At 39.8% G+C, this 14,160-nt stretch overlaps 1 protein-coding gene across 5 annotated transcripts in view; it reads left to right on the forward strand.

Annotated features, from left to right (window-relative positions):
- XPO7 (exportin 7) overlaps positions 1-14,160 on the forward strand; it is a 105,232-nt gene that overhangs the window by 80,580 nt on the left and 10,492 nt on the right. For all 5 annotated transcript variants that reach the window (XM_056813658.1, XM_056813655.1, XM_056813659.1 and 2 more), the window contains 7 exons: positions 8,195-8,330; positions 8,774-8,847; positions 9,926-10,006; positions 10,643-10,706; positions 11,175-11,283; positions 11,781-11,887; positions 13,791-13,879. In XM_056813658.1, the coding sequence (XP_056669636.1) occupies positions 8,195-8,330; positions 8,774-8,847; positions 9,926-10,006; positions 10,643-10,706; positions 11,175-11,283; positions 11,781-11,887; positions 13,791-13,879 (660 nt within the window). The remainder of the gene's footprint in view (positions 1-8,194; positions 8,331-8,773; positions 8,848-9,925; positions 10,007-10,642; positions 10,707-11,174; positions 11,284-11,780; positions 11,888-13,790; positions 13,880-14,160) is intronic.

Consider the following 14,160-nt stretch of genomic DNA (forward strand, 5'->3'; position numbering starts at 1 on the left):
CACATGTGTTCTTGATTCGAACCCATTTCCATGTTGTTAATATTTGCATTAGAGTTTTGTTTAGAGTCTCTCCTCTGTCATGTCCCCTCAACCGCTGTAGTCAGGCTTTTCCTCGGTGTTTCTATTCCCATAGTTTATCCTTTGCTTATGCATAGTGTTTTTTCTCCTAGATCCCTGCAGATTGTTCAGGGACATTACACCACTACTAATGGAGAAGTCCATTACGTTTGATTATACCACAGTGTATTAGTCTCTGTGTACAATGTTCTCCTGGTTCTGCTCCTCTCACTCTGCATCACTTCCTGGAGGTTGTTCCAGTCTCCATGGAATTCCTCCACTTTATTATTCCTTTGAGCACAATAGTATTCCATCACCAACATATACCACAGTTTGTTCAGCCATTCCCCAATTGATGGGCATCCCCTCGTTTTCCAGTTTTGGGCCACCACAAAGAGCGCAGCTATGAATATTTTTGTACAAGTCTTTTTGTCCATTATCTCTTTGGGGTACAGACCCAACAGTGCTATGGCTGGATCAAAGGGTAGATATTCTTTTGTCGCCCTTTGGGCATAGTTCCAAATTGCCCTCCAGAATGGTTGGATCAGTTCACAACTCCACCAGCAATGAATTAATGTCCCTACTTTGCCACATCCCCTCCAGCATTCATTACTTTCCTTTGCTATCATGCTAGCCAGTATGCTTGGTGTGAGGTGATACCTCAGAGTTGTTTTGATTTGCATCTCTCTGATTATAAGAGATTTAGAACACTTCTTCATGTGTTTATTAATAGTTTTGATTTCTTTATCTGAGAACTGCCTATCCATGTCCCTTGCCCATTTATCAATTGGAGAATGGCTTGATTTTTTGTACAATTGATTTAGCTCTTTATAAATTTGAGTGATTAAACCTTTGTCAGAGGTTTCTATGAAGATTTTTTCCCAATTTGTTGTTTTCCTTCTGATTTTAGTTACATTGGTTTTGTTTGTACAAAAGCTTTTTAATTTGATGTAGTCAAAATTATTTATTTTACATTTTGTGATTCTTTCTATGTCTTGCTTGGTTTTAAAGTCTTTCCCCTCCCAAAGGTCTGACATGTATACTATTCTGTGTTTACCCAATTTACTTATGGCTTCCTTCTTTATGTTTAAGTCATTCACCCATTTGGAATTTATCTTGGTGTAGTGTGTGAGGTGTTGATCTATTCCTAGTCTCTCCCACACTGTCTTCCAATTTTCCCAGCAGTTTTTATCAAATAGTGGATTTTTGTCCCAAAAGCTGGGATCTTTGGGTTTATCGTATACTGTCTTGCTGAGGTCGTTTTCCCCCAGTCTGTTCCACTGATCTTCCTTTCTGTTTCTTAGCCAGTACCAAATTGTTTTGATGACTGCTGCTTTGTAATATAGTTTAAGGTCTGGGACTGCAAGGCCCCCATCATATTTTCATTATTTCCCTGGATATCCTTGATCTTTTGTTATTCCAAATGAATTTTGTTATGTTTTTTTCTAAATCAGTAAAGAAATATTTTGGGAGTTCAATGGGTATGGCACTAAATAGATAAATAAGTTTGGGTAGGATGGTCATTTTTATTATATTAGCTCGTCCTATCCATGAGCAGTTAATGTTTTTCCAATTGTTCAAGTCTAGTTTTAGTTGTGTCGAGAGTGTCTTGTAGTTGTGTTCATATAGTTCCTGTGTTTGTCTCAGGAGATAGATTCCTAGGTATTTTATTTTGTCTAAGGTGATTTTGAATGGGATTTCTCTTTCTAGTTTTTGCTGCTGAGCTGTGTTGGAGATATATAGAAAAGCTGATGACTTATGTGGGTCTATTTTGTATCCTGCAACTTTGCTAAAGTTGTTGGTTATTTCGATTAGCTTTTTGGTTGAATCTCTAGGATTCTTTAAGTAGACCATCATGTCATCTGCAAAGAGTGATAACTTGGTCTCCTCCTTGCCTATTTTGATGCCTTCAATTTCTTTTTCTTCTCTAATTGCTACTGCTAGTGTTTCTAGTACAATGTCGAATAGTAGAGGTGATAATGGACATCCTTGTTGCACTCCTGATCTTATTGGGAATGCATCTAGTTTATCCCCATTGCAGATGATATTAGATGATGGTTTTAGATATATACTGTTTATTATTTTTGGGAACGACCCTTCTATTCCTATGCTTTCTAGTGTTTTTAATAGGAATGGGTGTTGTATTTTATCAAAGGCTTTTTCTGTATCTATTGAGATAATCATGTGATTCTTGTTGGTTTGTTTGTTGATGTGGTCAATTATGTGGATGGTTTTCCTAATATTGAACCAGCCCTGCATCCCTGGTATAAATCCTACTTGATCATGATGGATGACCCTTCTGATCACTTGCTGGAGTCTTTTTGCTAGTATCCTATTTAAGATTTTTGCATCTATATTCATTAGGGAGATTGGTCTATAGTTTTCTTTGTCTGTTTTTGACCTGCCTGGTTTTGGAATCAGTACCATGTTTGTGTCATAAAAGGAGTTTGGTAGAACTCCCTCTTTGCTTATTATGTCAACTAATTTGTATAGTATTGGGATTAACTGTTCTCTGAATGTTTGATAGAATTCACAGGTGAATCCATCCGGCCCTGGGGATTTTTTCTTAGGAAGTTCTTTGATGGCTTGTTGGATTTCATTTTCTGATGTGGGATTATTTAAGAATTCTATTTCCTCTTCTGTTAGTCTAGGCAGTTTGTATTTTTGTATATATTCATCCATATTGCCTAAGTTGGTGTATTTATTGCCATATAATTGGGCAAAGTAATTTCTAATGATTGCCTTAATTTCCTCTTCATCGGAGGTGCTGTCCCCCTTTTCATCTTTGATGCTGTTAATTTGCTTTTCTTCCTTCCTTTTTTTAATTAGATTGACCAGTACTTTGTCTATTTTGTTTGTTTTTTCAAAGTACCAGCTTCTTGTCTTATTTATTAAATCAATAGTTCTATCACTTTCGATTTTATTAATTTCTCCCTTAATTTTTAGGATTTCTAGTTTGGTTTTCTGCTGGGGGTTTTTAATTTGATCACTTTTGAGTTTTTTCATTTGCATTTCCAATTGATTGATCTCTGCTCTCCCTAGTTTGTTGATATATGCACTCAGGGATATGAATTTACCTCTGATTACCGCTTTGGCTGCATCCCAAAAGGTTTGAAAGGATCTCGCCATTGTCATTTTCCTCAATAAAATTATTAATTTCTTCTCTAACTAAACAATTTTGGAGTATCATATTGTTTAATTTCCAATTAGTTTTTGATTTGGTTTTCCATGTACCTTTACTGATCATTATTTTTATTGTCTTGTGATCTGAGAAGGCTGCATTTATTATTTCTGCTTTTCTGCATTTGTGTGCTATGTTTCTGTGACCTAATGTATGGTCAATTTTTGTGAATGTGCCATGTGGTGCTAAGAAGAAGGTGTATTCCTTTTTATCCCTATTTATTTTTCTCCATATGTCTATTAATTCTAATTTTTCTAAGATTTCATTCACTTCTTTCACCTCTTTCTTATTTATTTTTTGGTTTGATTTATCTAAATTTGATAATGGTTGGTTTAAGTCTCCCACTAATATGGCTTTATTGTCTATTTCTTCCTTCAATTCTCCTAGTTTCTCCATTAGAAATTTGGGTGCTATATTATTTGGTGCATACATGTTGATTAGTGATATTTCCTCATTATCTAAAGTCCCTTTTAACAAAATATAATTACCTTTCCTATCCCTTTTGATCAGGTCTATTTTTGCTTTGGCTTTATCAGATATCATGATTGCCACTCCTGCCTTCTTTCTGTCATTTGAGGCCCAGAAGGTCTTACTCCATCCTTTAATTCTGACCTTGTGGGTGTCAACCCACCTCATGTGTGTTTCTTGAAAACAACATATGGTAGGGTTTTGGATTCTAATCCATTCTGCTATTTGTCTACGTTTTATGGGTGAGTTCATCCCATTCACGTTCAAAGTTATGACTGTCATTTGTGGACTCCCTAGCATTTTGATATCCTTCCCTAGTTCTAACCTTTTCTTCTTCAGCTCTACCTTTTAGTCCAGTGATTTACTTTAAATTGGTCCCCCTTGTCCCCTCCCTTGATATGGTTCCCTTTTTAGTCCCTCCCTTTTTGTTCCCCCCCCTCTTTCCCTCCCCTTTTGTTTTCCCTCTCCCCCTCGACCCCCCCCCCCCTTGGTTTTCCCTTCTCCCTACCCTTGTTGGGTAAGATAGAATTCAAGATCTCAATGGATCTGGATGTTTTTCCCTCTCAGATTTGATTTCCGTGAGAGTAAGGTTTAAGTAAAAATTCTCTTCCTCTCCTTCTTATAGGAGTTTTCTTCCCCATCCCTTCCCATGTGAATCTTTATGTGAGAAAGATTATTCTATTTGGTCTTTCTTTTCCCCCTATTTACACATTACATTTTCCCCATGTGTTAGTATACATAGATTGATATAAATGTCCTTATAGAAGAGAGTTTGCGTAAAAGAAGAAGATAACATTTTTTCCTTTTCCCTTTCCTTCATATTTACCTTTTCAGGTATTCCATGCTCTTTGATTTTCGATATCGAACTTTCCACAGAGCTCTGGTTTTTTCATTGCAAAAAGTTGGAAATCTTCTATTTTGTTGAATGCCCATACTTTCCCTTGGAAGTATATAGTCAGTTTTGCTGGATAGCTGATTCTTGGTTGAAGACCCAGCTCTCTTGCCTTTCTGAAGATCATGTTCCATGCCTTATGATCATTTAGAGTAGAACTTGCAAGGTCTTGTGTGACCCTGATTGGCATTCCTTTATATCTAAATTGTCTTTTTCTGGCTTCTTGTAGGATTTTTTCTTTTGTTTGAGAGTTTTGGAATTTGGCAATTACATTCCTGGGAGTTGTCTTTTGGGGGGTTTAGTGTAGAGGGTGTTCTGTGAGCTCTGTCAGTGGCTGTATTGCCCCCTTGTTCTAGAATCTCTGGGCAATTTTCTTTGAATATCTCTTGTATTACAATGTCAAGTTTGGTGTTTATTTCTGGCTTTTCTGGAAGTCCAATTATTCTTAATTTATCTCTTCTCCCTCTATTTTCCAGATCTATCACCTTGTCGGTGAGATATTTTATGTTCTCTTCTAATTTCTTGGTCTTTTGGCTTTGCTTTATTAGTTCTTGCTTTAAAGCCTGGTTTTCTTACAGTTTGGTCAAACTGGTTTTGTAGATGCGTGAATTTCTTTTTGATTATTTCCCCCTTTCCTCCCAGAAGGCTTCCATCTTTTTGCTCATTTCAGATTCAAATTCTTCATGGGTTTGTGGAGTTTCCATTTCCTTTGGAAGGTATCGGAGCCTTTGCTTGTGTTTCCTCTTCTATCTCCTCTATGTTTTGTATTTTTGCTTCATAAAATGTGTCCAAAGTCACCCCCTTCTTCTTGTTTCTTTTGGAATTTTGGGGCTTTTGTGCTTCTGTGTAGTTTGCCATCTCTATCTGAGTGGGGAGGATTAGCTTTTCTTATCTCTGTCTGGCATTCAGAGGTTTTAGCCCTAGGCAGATTGTCTGTTCTATGCAGTTGTTATTCTGTCTTCCCTGGGAGCCAGGAATTGCTGGTGTGTCCCTGTTACTGCCCTCCTCTCCTGGGCACCCTCCTGATGCTTCTCCGTTGACTTACTTCCAAGCTCTGAGCCTAGCTTGGCCCTTGTTCCTGTGCTTTAGCCGGTCAGCTGCAGCACTCTGCGGGGGGAGGGGCCGGGGCTTCCTGGAGCTCCAAGGGCTCCTAATGAGATTAGCTTTCCCTGGGTTGAATTTAGTATGCCTTGAGGCAAGGACTTTTTTTGTGAGACTCCAATGGAAGGATTCAGCCAGGGGGTTACAAGCTCCCCCCTCTCTCTCTCTGTTTCCCTGCTGTCTGGGTGCCCCCTCAACTGGGTCAGGTTGTTTTCAGGATGTGGCCTTCAGAATAGCCAGCTCCCGAGGCCCTTTTGCCAGCCCTGAGGGTTGCTGTTGTTCCAGATGACCCTGCTCTCTGAGGGGGAGGGGCCGCGGCTTCCCGGAGCTCAGAGGGCTCCTCCCAGGGGGTTAAGAGCTCCCCTGTCTCTCTCTGTTTCCCTGCTGTCTGGGTGCCGCCTCGACTGGGTCAGGTTGTTTTCAGGAAGCAGCCTTCAGAATAGCAGGCCTTGGGGCTCTGAGGTTGCCTCTGCTGCCTCGGACTCAGACTCGGCGCTCTGGGTTGGGGGGGATGGGTCCTAGGACCTTCCTTCTGCCTACCCCTTAGGTCCGAGTGGTCTCGGGTTCTGGCTTTTGGGGGTGGGGGGCGTACCTTTTGATTCAGGTCCAGGTCCAGGAGGAGGACTCCCAGGGTCTATGTTGTTGATCGTTTTGAATTTCGGTGCCCTAGGAGCATTCGGTTTGAGATCAGTAAGGAAGGGTTTCAGGAGATCTGGACTTTAGCTTTCTCTAAGCTGCCATCTTGACCAGAAGTGCCACAAGCAATTTTTAAATGGCCTCTCCACTGAGATTGAAATGTCATCTTCTTTAGTGACTTTCTGAAAAATGAAATAGAGACTTAAAACATTCTGGCATGCCTTAAATATTGCTTTCATTGGAGAGGGCTACATTCCAACATAGTGTGTTAGCCCATCAGACACTACCCTTTTTTAAGAGTTCAATTTTGTCTTTGTGGTGACCAAAAATTGGAAAACGAGGGAATGCCCTTCAATTGGGCAATGGCTGAACAAATTGTGGTATATGTTGGTGATGGAATACTAATGTGCTAAAAGGAATAATAAAGTGGAGGAATTCCATGGAGACTGGAACAATCTCCAGAAAGTGATGCAGAGCGAAAGGAGCAGAACCAAGAAAACATTGTACACAGAGACTGATACATTGTGATACAATCGAAGGTGATGGGCTTCTCCATTAGTGGCAATGCAATGTCCCTGAACAATCTGCAGGGATCTAAAAAATACTATCCACAAGCAGAGGATAAAATGTGGGAGTAAAAACACCGATGAAAAGCAACTGCTTGACTACAGTGTTGGAGGGGATATGACTGAGGAGAGACTCTAAATGAACACTCTAGTGCAATTACCAACAACAGGGAAATGGGTTCGAGTCAAGAATACATGTGATAACCAGTGGAATGGTGCGTTGGCTATGGGAGAGGGAAAGGTGGTGGGAGGGGCGGTGAAGAGGAAAAGAAAATGATCTTTGTTTCCAGTGAATAATGTTTGGAAATGACCAAATAAAATAATGTTTAAAATTAAAAAAAACAAACCAAAAAAAGGGGGGGTTCATTTTTGTAGGATGAGGGCATCTTCTAGAAATCCTACTTCCTTCCCTTATACCCACAACTTAGTGTTTAAATGCCTTTTTATTTTATCTTCAGCTTGATAAGCATGACAAGTTCAATTTCGGTATCTGTTAATATGTTTTTGGAAGTTAAAAAAGGGGAATTTCTTTAGATAGTAATATTGGAAATCTATCTTTTGATTCCAAAGCCAAATTCAAATTCAAACACATACATGAAAATTGAAATTAGAAGAAGAGACATTAAAGATCACTCAATCCACCCACCTTAATTTATAGAAAAAGAAAAGAATGAACCGAGAAAGAGAAAGGGTCTTACCTAAAGACAGATAGCTAATTAGTGGCATAACTAACTAATTTGGTAGAACGCAATTGTCTTAGACTATCAGTGCTTTTTTTTGGAGCAGTGTTATGCTAAAGAGTTTGTTTTAAAATGTATTAAGTGGGAGGTCTTGGGCAAGTATTGTTTCCATTTTTGCTCACACTCATGATTTCATTGGAATAGGGAATTCTCAAAGAGGGAACTCTTGTCAGTGCTGTTAGGCACCTCCTATTCTTAAGGGAATTGCCCAGCGCATTTGGAGTTTAAATGCTTTGCCCAGGTTCGTATAATGTTTGTGTCAAACAGAACTTGAACCCAGGTTTTCTACATTTCCTAGGCCAGCTCATATTCAGTTACCATGCTACTCTCTTGAGTGATTAGAGGTATTAGTAGCTAGCTGTTTATTCACTTCTGGGTTAAAGTGTACTTACCTAAAGGGCATAAATGGAGAATTCACTTCCTTCAACAGACCCCAAAGTCTGAAAGTATGCCTTTTAAGATCATCTCAGTAAGGTATTTCAGAGTCAGTTGGATCTCCTAGAACAGCCAGGATCTCCTGCTGTTGAGAGAATCATTGCTTTTCTACCTCTAGGGTACTCCAGCTGATGAACCTGACAGACTCTCGCTTGGCCCAGGCGGGGAATGAGAAGCTAGAGCTAGCCATGCTGAGCTTCTTTGAACAGTTCCGTAAGATCTACATTGGGGACCAGGTGCAGAAATCTTCCAAGGTAACAGCCACTCCCCACTAACAGAGCTTCTCCCTTTTGAACTCCTAGTGTAGGTGGGGACTGGGGACATCCTCCAGACTAGGTCCCAGATTGAGAGCTAACCTCAGTTCAGAGTCTCCTGAATTCTGAAAGTCTGCTCAGAACTCAACTTCTTTCAAAACACATGTGCCTGATAGTCCCTCAAGTATGAGGATTTGTGTATGTTTGAATGGCACAGAGTGAGAGTTGAACAAACCACATTCAGAAATATAGGGCATTGTCAGTAGCATGTTTCAGTGTGCAGATCCAAAAAAACCAAATTGCTCTTTTAGCAGGTGAGATGTGTCAACATTTTCCCTCATGCCTTCCTATCCTTAGAACTAAAAGAAAATATTGACATATGTGAATGTTTTGACTCCTCTCTCCCCATTGCCCTTTTCTTCTCTTATTCTCTATAACACCAGCTATATCGTCGACTCTCAGAAGTCTTGGGCTTAAACGATGAGACCATGGTCCTGAGCGTCTTCATAGGAAAAATGTAAGTGTTGGAGCTTGCCGACAGCAGGAGACAGGCCAATGCACTTCTGTTGCAACAGTAAATCTGTGATCTTGGCAATGTGCCGCTAGTGCTTTGGTCTTTCAGCCTTGATCGTTTTGCGTCAGAGCATCGTGCATCTGAGTGTGTGAAACATTGTGTTTAGAGATGTGGCCCGGCCCCAGAGCATTCCAGGGTTGTCCAGAAGGGAATTTAATTTCATCCACTATAGATTCCAACCTTAGGGGCACAGGTGAAAACCTTGTCAGTGTCGTTACTGAAATGGGCATATCCCCAGTAGTCCGTGCTTATCAGTCTTACTTACTAAAGTACTGCTGGAAAAGCCCTTACCAGGGGTTTACAATTGCAGATTTTCAACCAGTGAATCCTCACCTCAAAATGGGCCTTATTCTTTGAAATCTAACATTATTAAAATCAAACCATCCCTGAAGTGGAACTTCATTGGCCATTTTCTTTAGATTGAAAAGACTATTTTGTATTTTGGCCCTTCTGTGGCATTTATCCCTTCTAGAAGATGTTTCTTGAAGCACACACCATGAGCCAAATATCACACCCAGGGCTGTGTGCAGAATGGCATTTTGCCTTCTTCCACTTCTCTCCTACTGAAACACAGTCAAACCCATGTGCTGGTTCGGATAAAATTAAACCAACCAAGAGGGGGTCTAAAGGACTCTCCCAATCAGGAATCCAGAAGCAAGGGCTACTAGAATTCTGCAACTGACAGTGGATGGTGCAGGTGTAGAATTGCATACGTCTGCATGTTATCACTGCCGCAGAAATCTCTTACCCTTGCTGCAGAAATCAGCCCTGGAGTGCCCCAGAATTCCAAGGGCCTGGGTATGGGCCAGTATAGCTTTGGAACCAAGTAGTGAAGATTATCTGAAGGATAATTTTCTAGTCATCCAAATGTAAGTACAGTGATTTTATACCCATATTTTGTGGTTGTGATGTCTGTGAATTGGTGGAAGAGACTTTTGATGGATAATTTCCCCCTAGTCCCTCCTATTAGGGAGCAACGAAAATTAAAAGGTTTGTGGTTTGTGTTTTGTTTTGTTCTTAGCATCACCAACTTGAAGTACTGGGGCCGCTGTGAACCAATCACCTCTAAGACACTACAGCTTCTCAATGACCTCTCTATCGGATATCCTTTTAATTCATGTCTCTAACTCTAAAACTTATCCATATAACACCAATAGCAGCATGCCCACAGTTATAAATTATGGCCATTTATCATGAAGTCCCAATTAAGATTTAGTGCATACTCAAGTAATTCTTATTTTTGTAGGGGCAAAAGATAATAGCCACACAAAATATAAAGAAAATTTCAGCCTGTGACCACTGTCCCAAACTACTTACTATAAATTTCTTCCTGCCGTTTCTTGTATTTTTACACATTTCCATGGCCATGGTCTCCTAGGTTGTCCTTTCAGTTCATTGCCAGAATCCTAGTTAGGTACCTCTCCCAGAAGGAGGGAAACCAGCCCACTTAGATTTCAGCCCATTGCAACATTTAAGGCTTGTTTTGCTTCAGTCAAATTGTCCCTACAAAGAGAATGCCTTACTTTTCCTCCCCAGAAAAATATGAACTGTCTTGTCTGCATTATCTGCATGGGCCACAAAAGTCTGAATATACATGAACCCGGGAAGCCTTGAATTTTTCTATTTTGTACAATGACATAATCAGAAGATACTTTTCTTTTATCTAGTTCTTTACCCTAGCTGCTCCTCCTCCCAATTCACCTGCTCTTTCCTTGACTCCTCTCCCCCTCGTCTCTACGTACAGTAGTGTGAGGAAATTGGTGAAACTTAGCGCAGTACAGTTTATGCTGAACAATCACACGGTGAGTATCTTTCCTTCTGCCAGGTCTGTCTGACCTACAAACCCTACACACACACTGGAGTCACCTTCAGAGTGGAGTTACTTGATGCTATACTGCAGCAGTAGTGGTTCCTAATTTACATTCCCAAATCACAGGGAATTTTGAAAGGATGTGTAATCCTCAGTAAGCATTTCTTAAGTACCCACAGTGTCCTGGGGGTACAGAGATGAATACCATTGCCATCACCATAATATAAAGCAGCTGTGTAGTACTACTCAAGGTGATCATCTAAGCACGCATAAATTTCTGTCTGATGTTCTCACTCTTCTGATAACTTAGCTGCAAGTAGCAAAAAGTAACAATCACCAACTCTGTAAAAATGTCCAGGTGGCTGTCAGCTGCAAAGATCTCAGATTCCAAGGCTCTTGGCTTGTAAACTGTCTTAACTCATGCAACTCATCTATTTGATTTGTTCCTTTTCTTTAATAGAGCGAGCACTTTTCATTTTTGGGTATTAACAATCAGTCCAACCTGACAGACATGCGGTGTCGAACTACATTCTACACGGCACTTGGGCGCCTCCTCATGGTGGATTTAGGTACTACAGTTAATCCTAGGGGTTCCTTAAATGGTTTTATTTTGTGTTTTGGACATAGGAAGGACTAGATTTCCAAGGTATTTTATATCCACATTAATTTAGCAGTAAGAACTTCCTGAAATAGCAAGACCATTTTGCCAGAGGAGGAAGGAAATTTGAAATGTTATCACAGCTCCTTGTAACTAGAAGATAAACATATGTCCTTGAAATTTTCTTCTGATGAGCAATGATTTTTTTAAAGTCTCTTTATTTGTAGGGAGACTAGGAGTCTTGCAAGCCAGATCTGGCAGCTTTTCCCTTTATATTCTGCGTAGACTTTTCTTCTTTAATTGGCACCAAATCCTATAGGAGTATCCAAGTTAGAGGTAAAGGGCACCTCCAAAGATAGCTTGAGGCTGCTAAGTTCTCCCACCCCATCCTGTTTTTTATGTGTTCATGACAATGCAGGAATAAATTGTTGGCAAATGCCTGACACTTTGGGGTTTCTTCCCTTCTAGGGGAGGATGAGGATCAGTATGAGCAGTTCATGTTGCCTCTCACAGCAGCATTTGAGGCTGTTGCCCAGATGTTTAGCACCAATACTTTCAATGAACAGGAAGCAAAGGTGAGTCTCCCAGTTATCAAATGGATTTGAAGGTCTTCCTTGGAAGGGACTAAGTTAGGTGTTACTGGAGACAATAAGAGGTCTTCTGTCGTATATCCAGTGGCTGAGTCTTTTGTTTCATCTATGGCCTAGGATTTTCCAATGATCACCCACAATTGCTGAATCTGAATAATGGCAATGTTCATATTAAAGTTTACTTGTGACTTTAGAGAGCTGTCCTATCTTAATTTGTCCTTGTTATTTTTACTTTTTACTCACCCTGTCACCAAGAAGAACCTCAGTATCTCAATTTAAACACTAGGATCCTACCACTTTCGAGACTCTTTATAGTACCAATGGCCTTTAGAAGACCTGGTTTCAAATTCCAGCTCTGCCAATATGACTTGGTGAATTTGCCATCTCTGAACCTTAATTTCCCTCTATGTAAAATGGGGATAATAAACACTTTTGTCTTATAAAAGGTTATTGCAAGGAATGTACTTTCTGAAAAGCTTTAAAGCACTCTACAAATGTGAGTTTATTAAGGGTGCTTGAGGTTAAGTGTAAGTGATAGTAAGCCATGGTCAAGGAAAAAGATCATTTACATGGAAGTAAAAATACCAGGCATTCCCTGGTGCTCTGGGGTTCTCTTCTTCATATTTAAAAAGCCATTTAGCTTAAAACTAGCTAGTTTTAATCATCAGTAATAGCAAGCAAAATGTCAGTATCATTTCTATAACCCTTTCCATGGGGTACTTTTATCTTTTGAGCACTGCCTGGTATTGAATGCTAATCCATTGTATTCATATTTAAGGTAACATCTTGCTGCAGTATTAAAGATTTCATTAAGGTAATTAATGTTCATGAGATGATGGCCTTGATAGTCCTAGTTGATATAACAGCTCCAATAACCCTGGAAAAGAAATGGCCTGGAGAATCAGCACTGTTACCCACTTTTTTCCTACAGAGGGCTTTCAAAACTACCTGGCTGTTTTATCTTTTTATTTTTTAACTGACCTCTTCTTAGCTTTTAATTTGTGTCTTTGGCATAAACCCAGAACAGTAGCTTTTGCCTACCCATTGTTTCCTTAAAGCTCTAAGCTTCTAGACATACCAGCCTGTGGGAAATTATTTGGTTGTCATGAATGCCCTAAGGGCATGCATGCTTCCTTTTAGACTCATTGTTGATCTGCTAGGTTTCTTAGAATATTTTGATATGCACTTCTAGACCCACCAGTTGACTGAAAAGCAGTGCAGTATAGAAAAGCACTAGACTGTGAACCTGATTTCTCTTTCCATTGCTGTCAGTTACCTAAGGAGCAAGTTATTCATTCTCTTTGAACCTCCTTATCTGACAAATGGTTTCCTTATCTGACAAATCAGAGGATTGGGCTCTAGCCCTTTCCATCTCCCAAACAATCTTTATACAAATGCTGAATATGCTCAGAGATGATTATATAATATCATTCTACTTGCTTTTAAGCACAGAAGTTCAATGGGTATATATATCTTATTTGCTATGAGACACATTCATTTAACTTTTCCATGTGGTATAGAATGGATCCTGGTGCCCAGGTCTTGATAATAATACAGTTTTTCTAGTCTTCTAGTGAAATGATCATTTAACCCTCAGTTTCTCATATGGCATACTGATTTGATGTCTTAAAATGCTTCTTATTTTCAGTTAAAATAATCCATTTCAGCTGTTTTGGAATTTGGGATTACCACATTTCCTTAGCAGGTACACGATGCAAATAAGTTCTCTAAAACTAGAGGCCTCCTTTATTGTGACACCTGGATCAAAGTGTTGGGGAAAGAAAACCATTTCTAGTAAAAAGGTTGAATTTTACTCTGGAAACCTTAAATCCTCAATGGTTCTGTCTTTATTGAAAGTAATATTCATAACTCTTGTCTTTTGCTATAGCGAACTCTAGTGGGCCTAGTGAGAGATCTGAGGGGAATCGCTTTTGCCTTCAATGCGAAGACCAGCTTCATGATGTTGTTTGAATGGATGTATCCTGACACAGGAGGGAGTTGTTCTACAAGGAAACTTGACTAGAGGCTATTTCTCCCATAGGGTAGAATTGAGTAGCCTTTATGTATCAGTAATGAGGGGGTGGTGAGGAATTTTTCTGTATATATAGGAAGCATGCTATATACATTCCATTAAAGAGTAAATAGTTGGAGGGAAACTGGGTAGTTCAGTGGATGGAATGCCAGGCCTGGAGACTAAAGGGTCTAGGTTCCTATCTGGTCTCAGGAATTTCCTAGCTATGTGACCCTGGGCAAATTAC

Source organism: Monodelphis domestica, chromosome 1 (assembly GCF_027887165.1).
Source record: "Monodelphis domestica isolate mMonDom1 chromosome 1, mMonDom1.pri, whole genome shotgun sequence".
NCBI lineage: Eukaryota > Metazoa > Chordata > Mammalia > Didelphimorphia > Didelphidae > Monodelphis > Monodelphis domestica.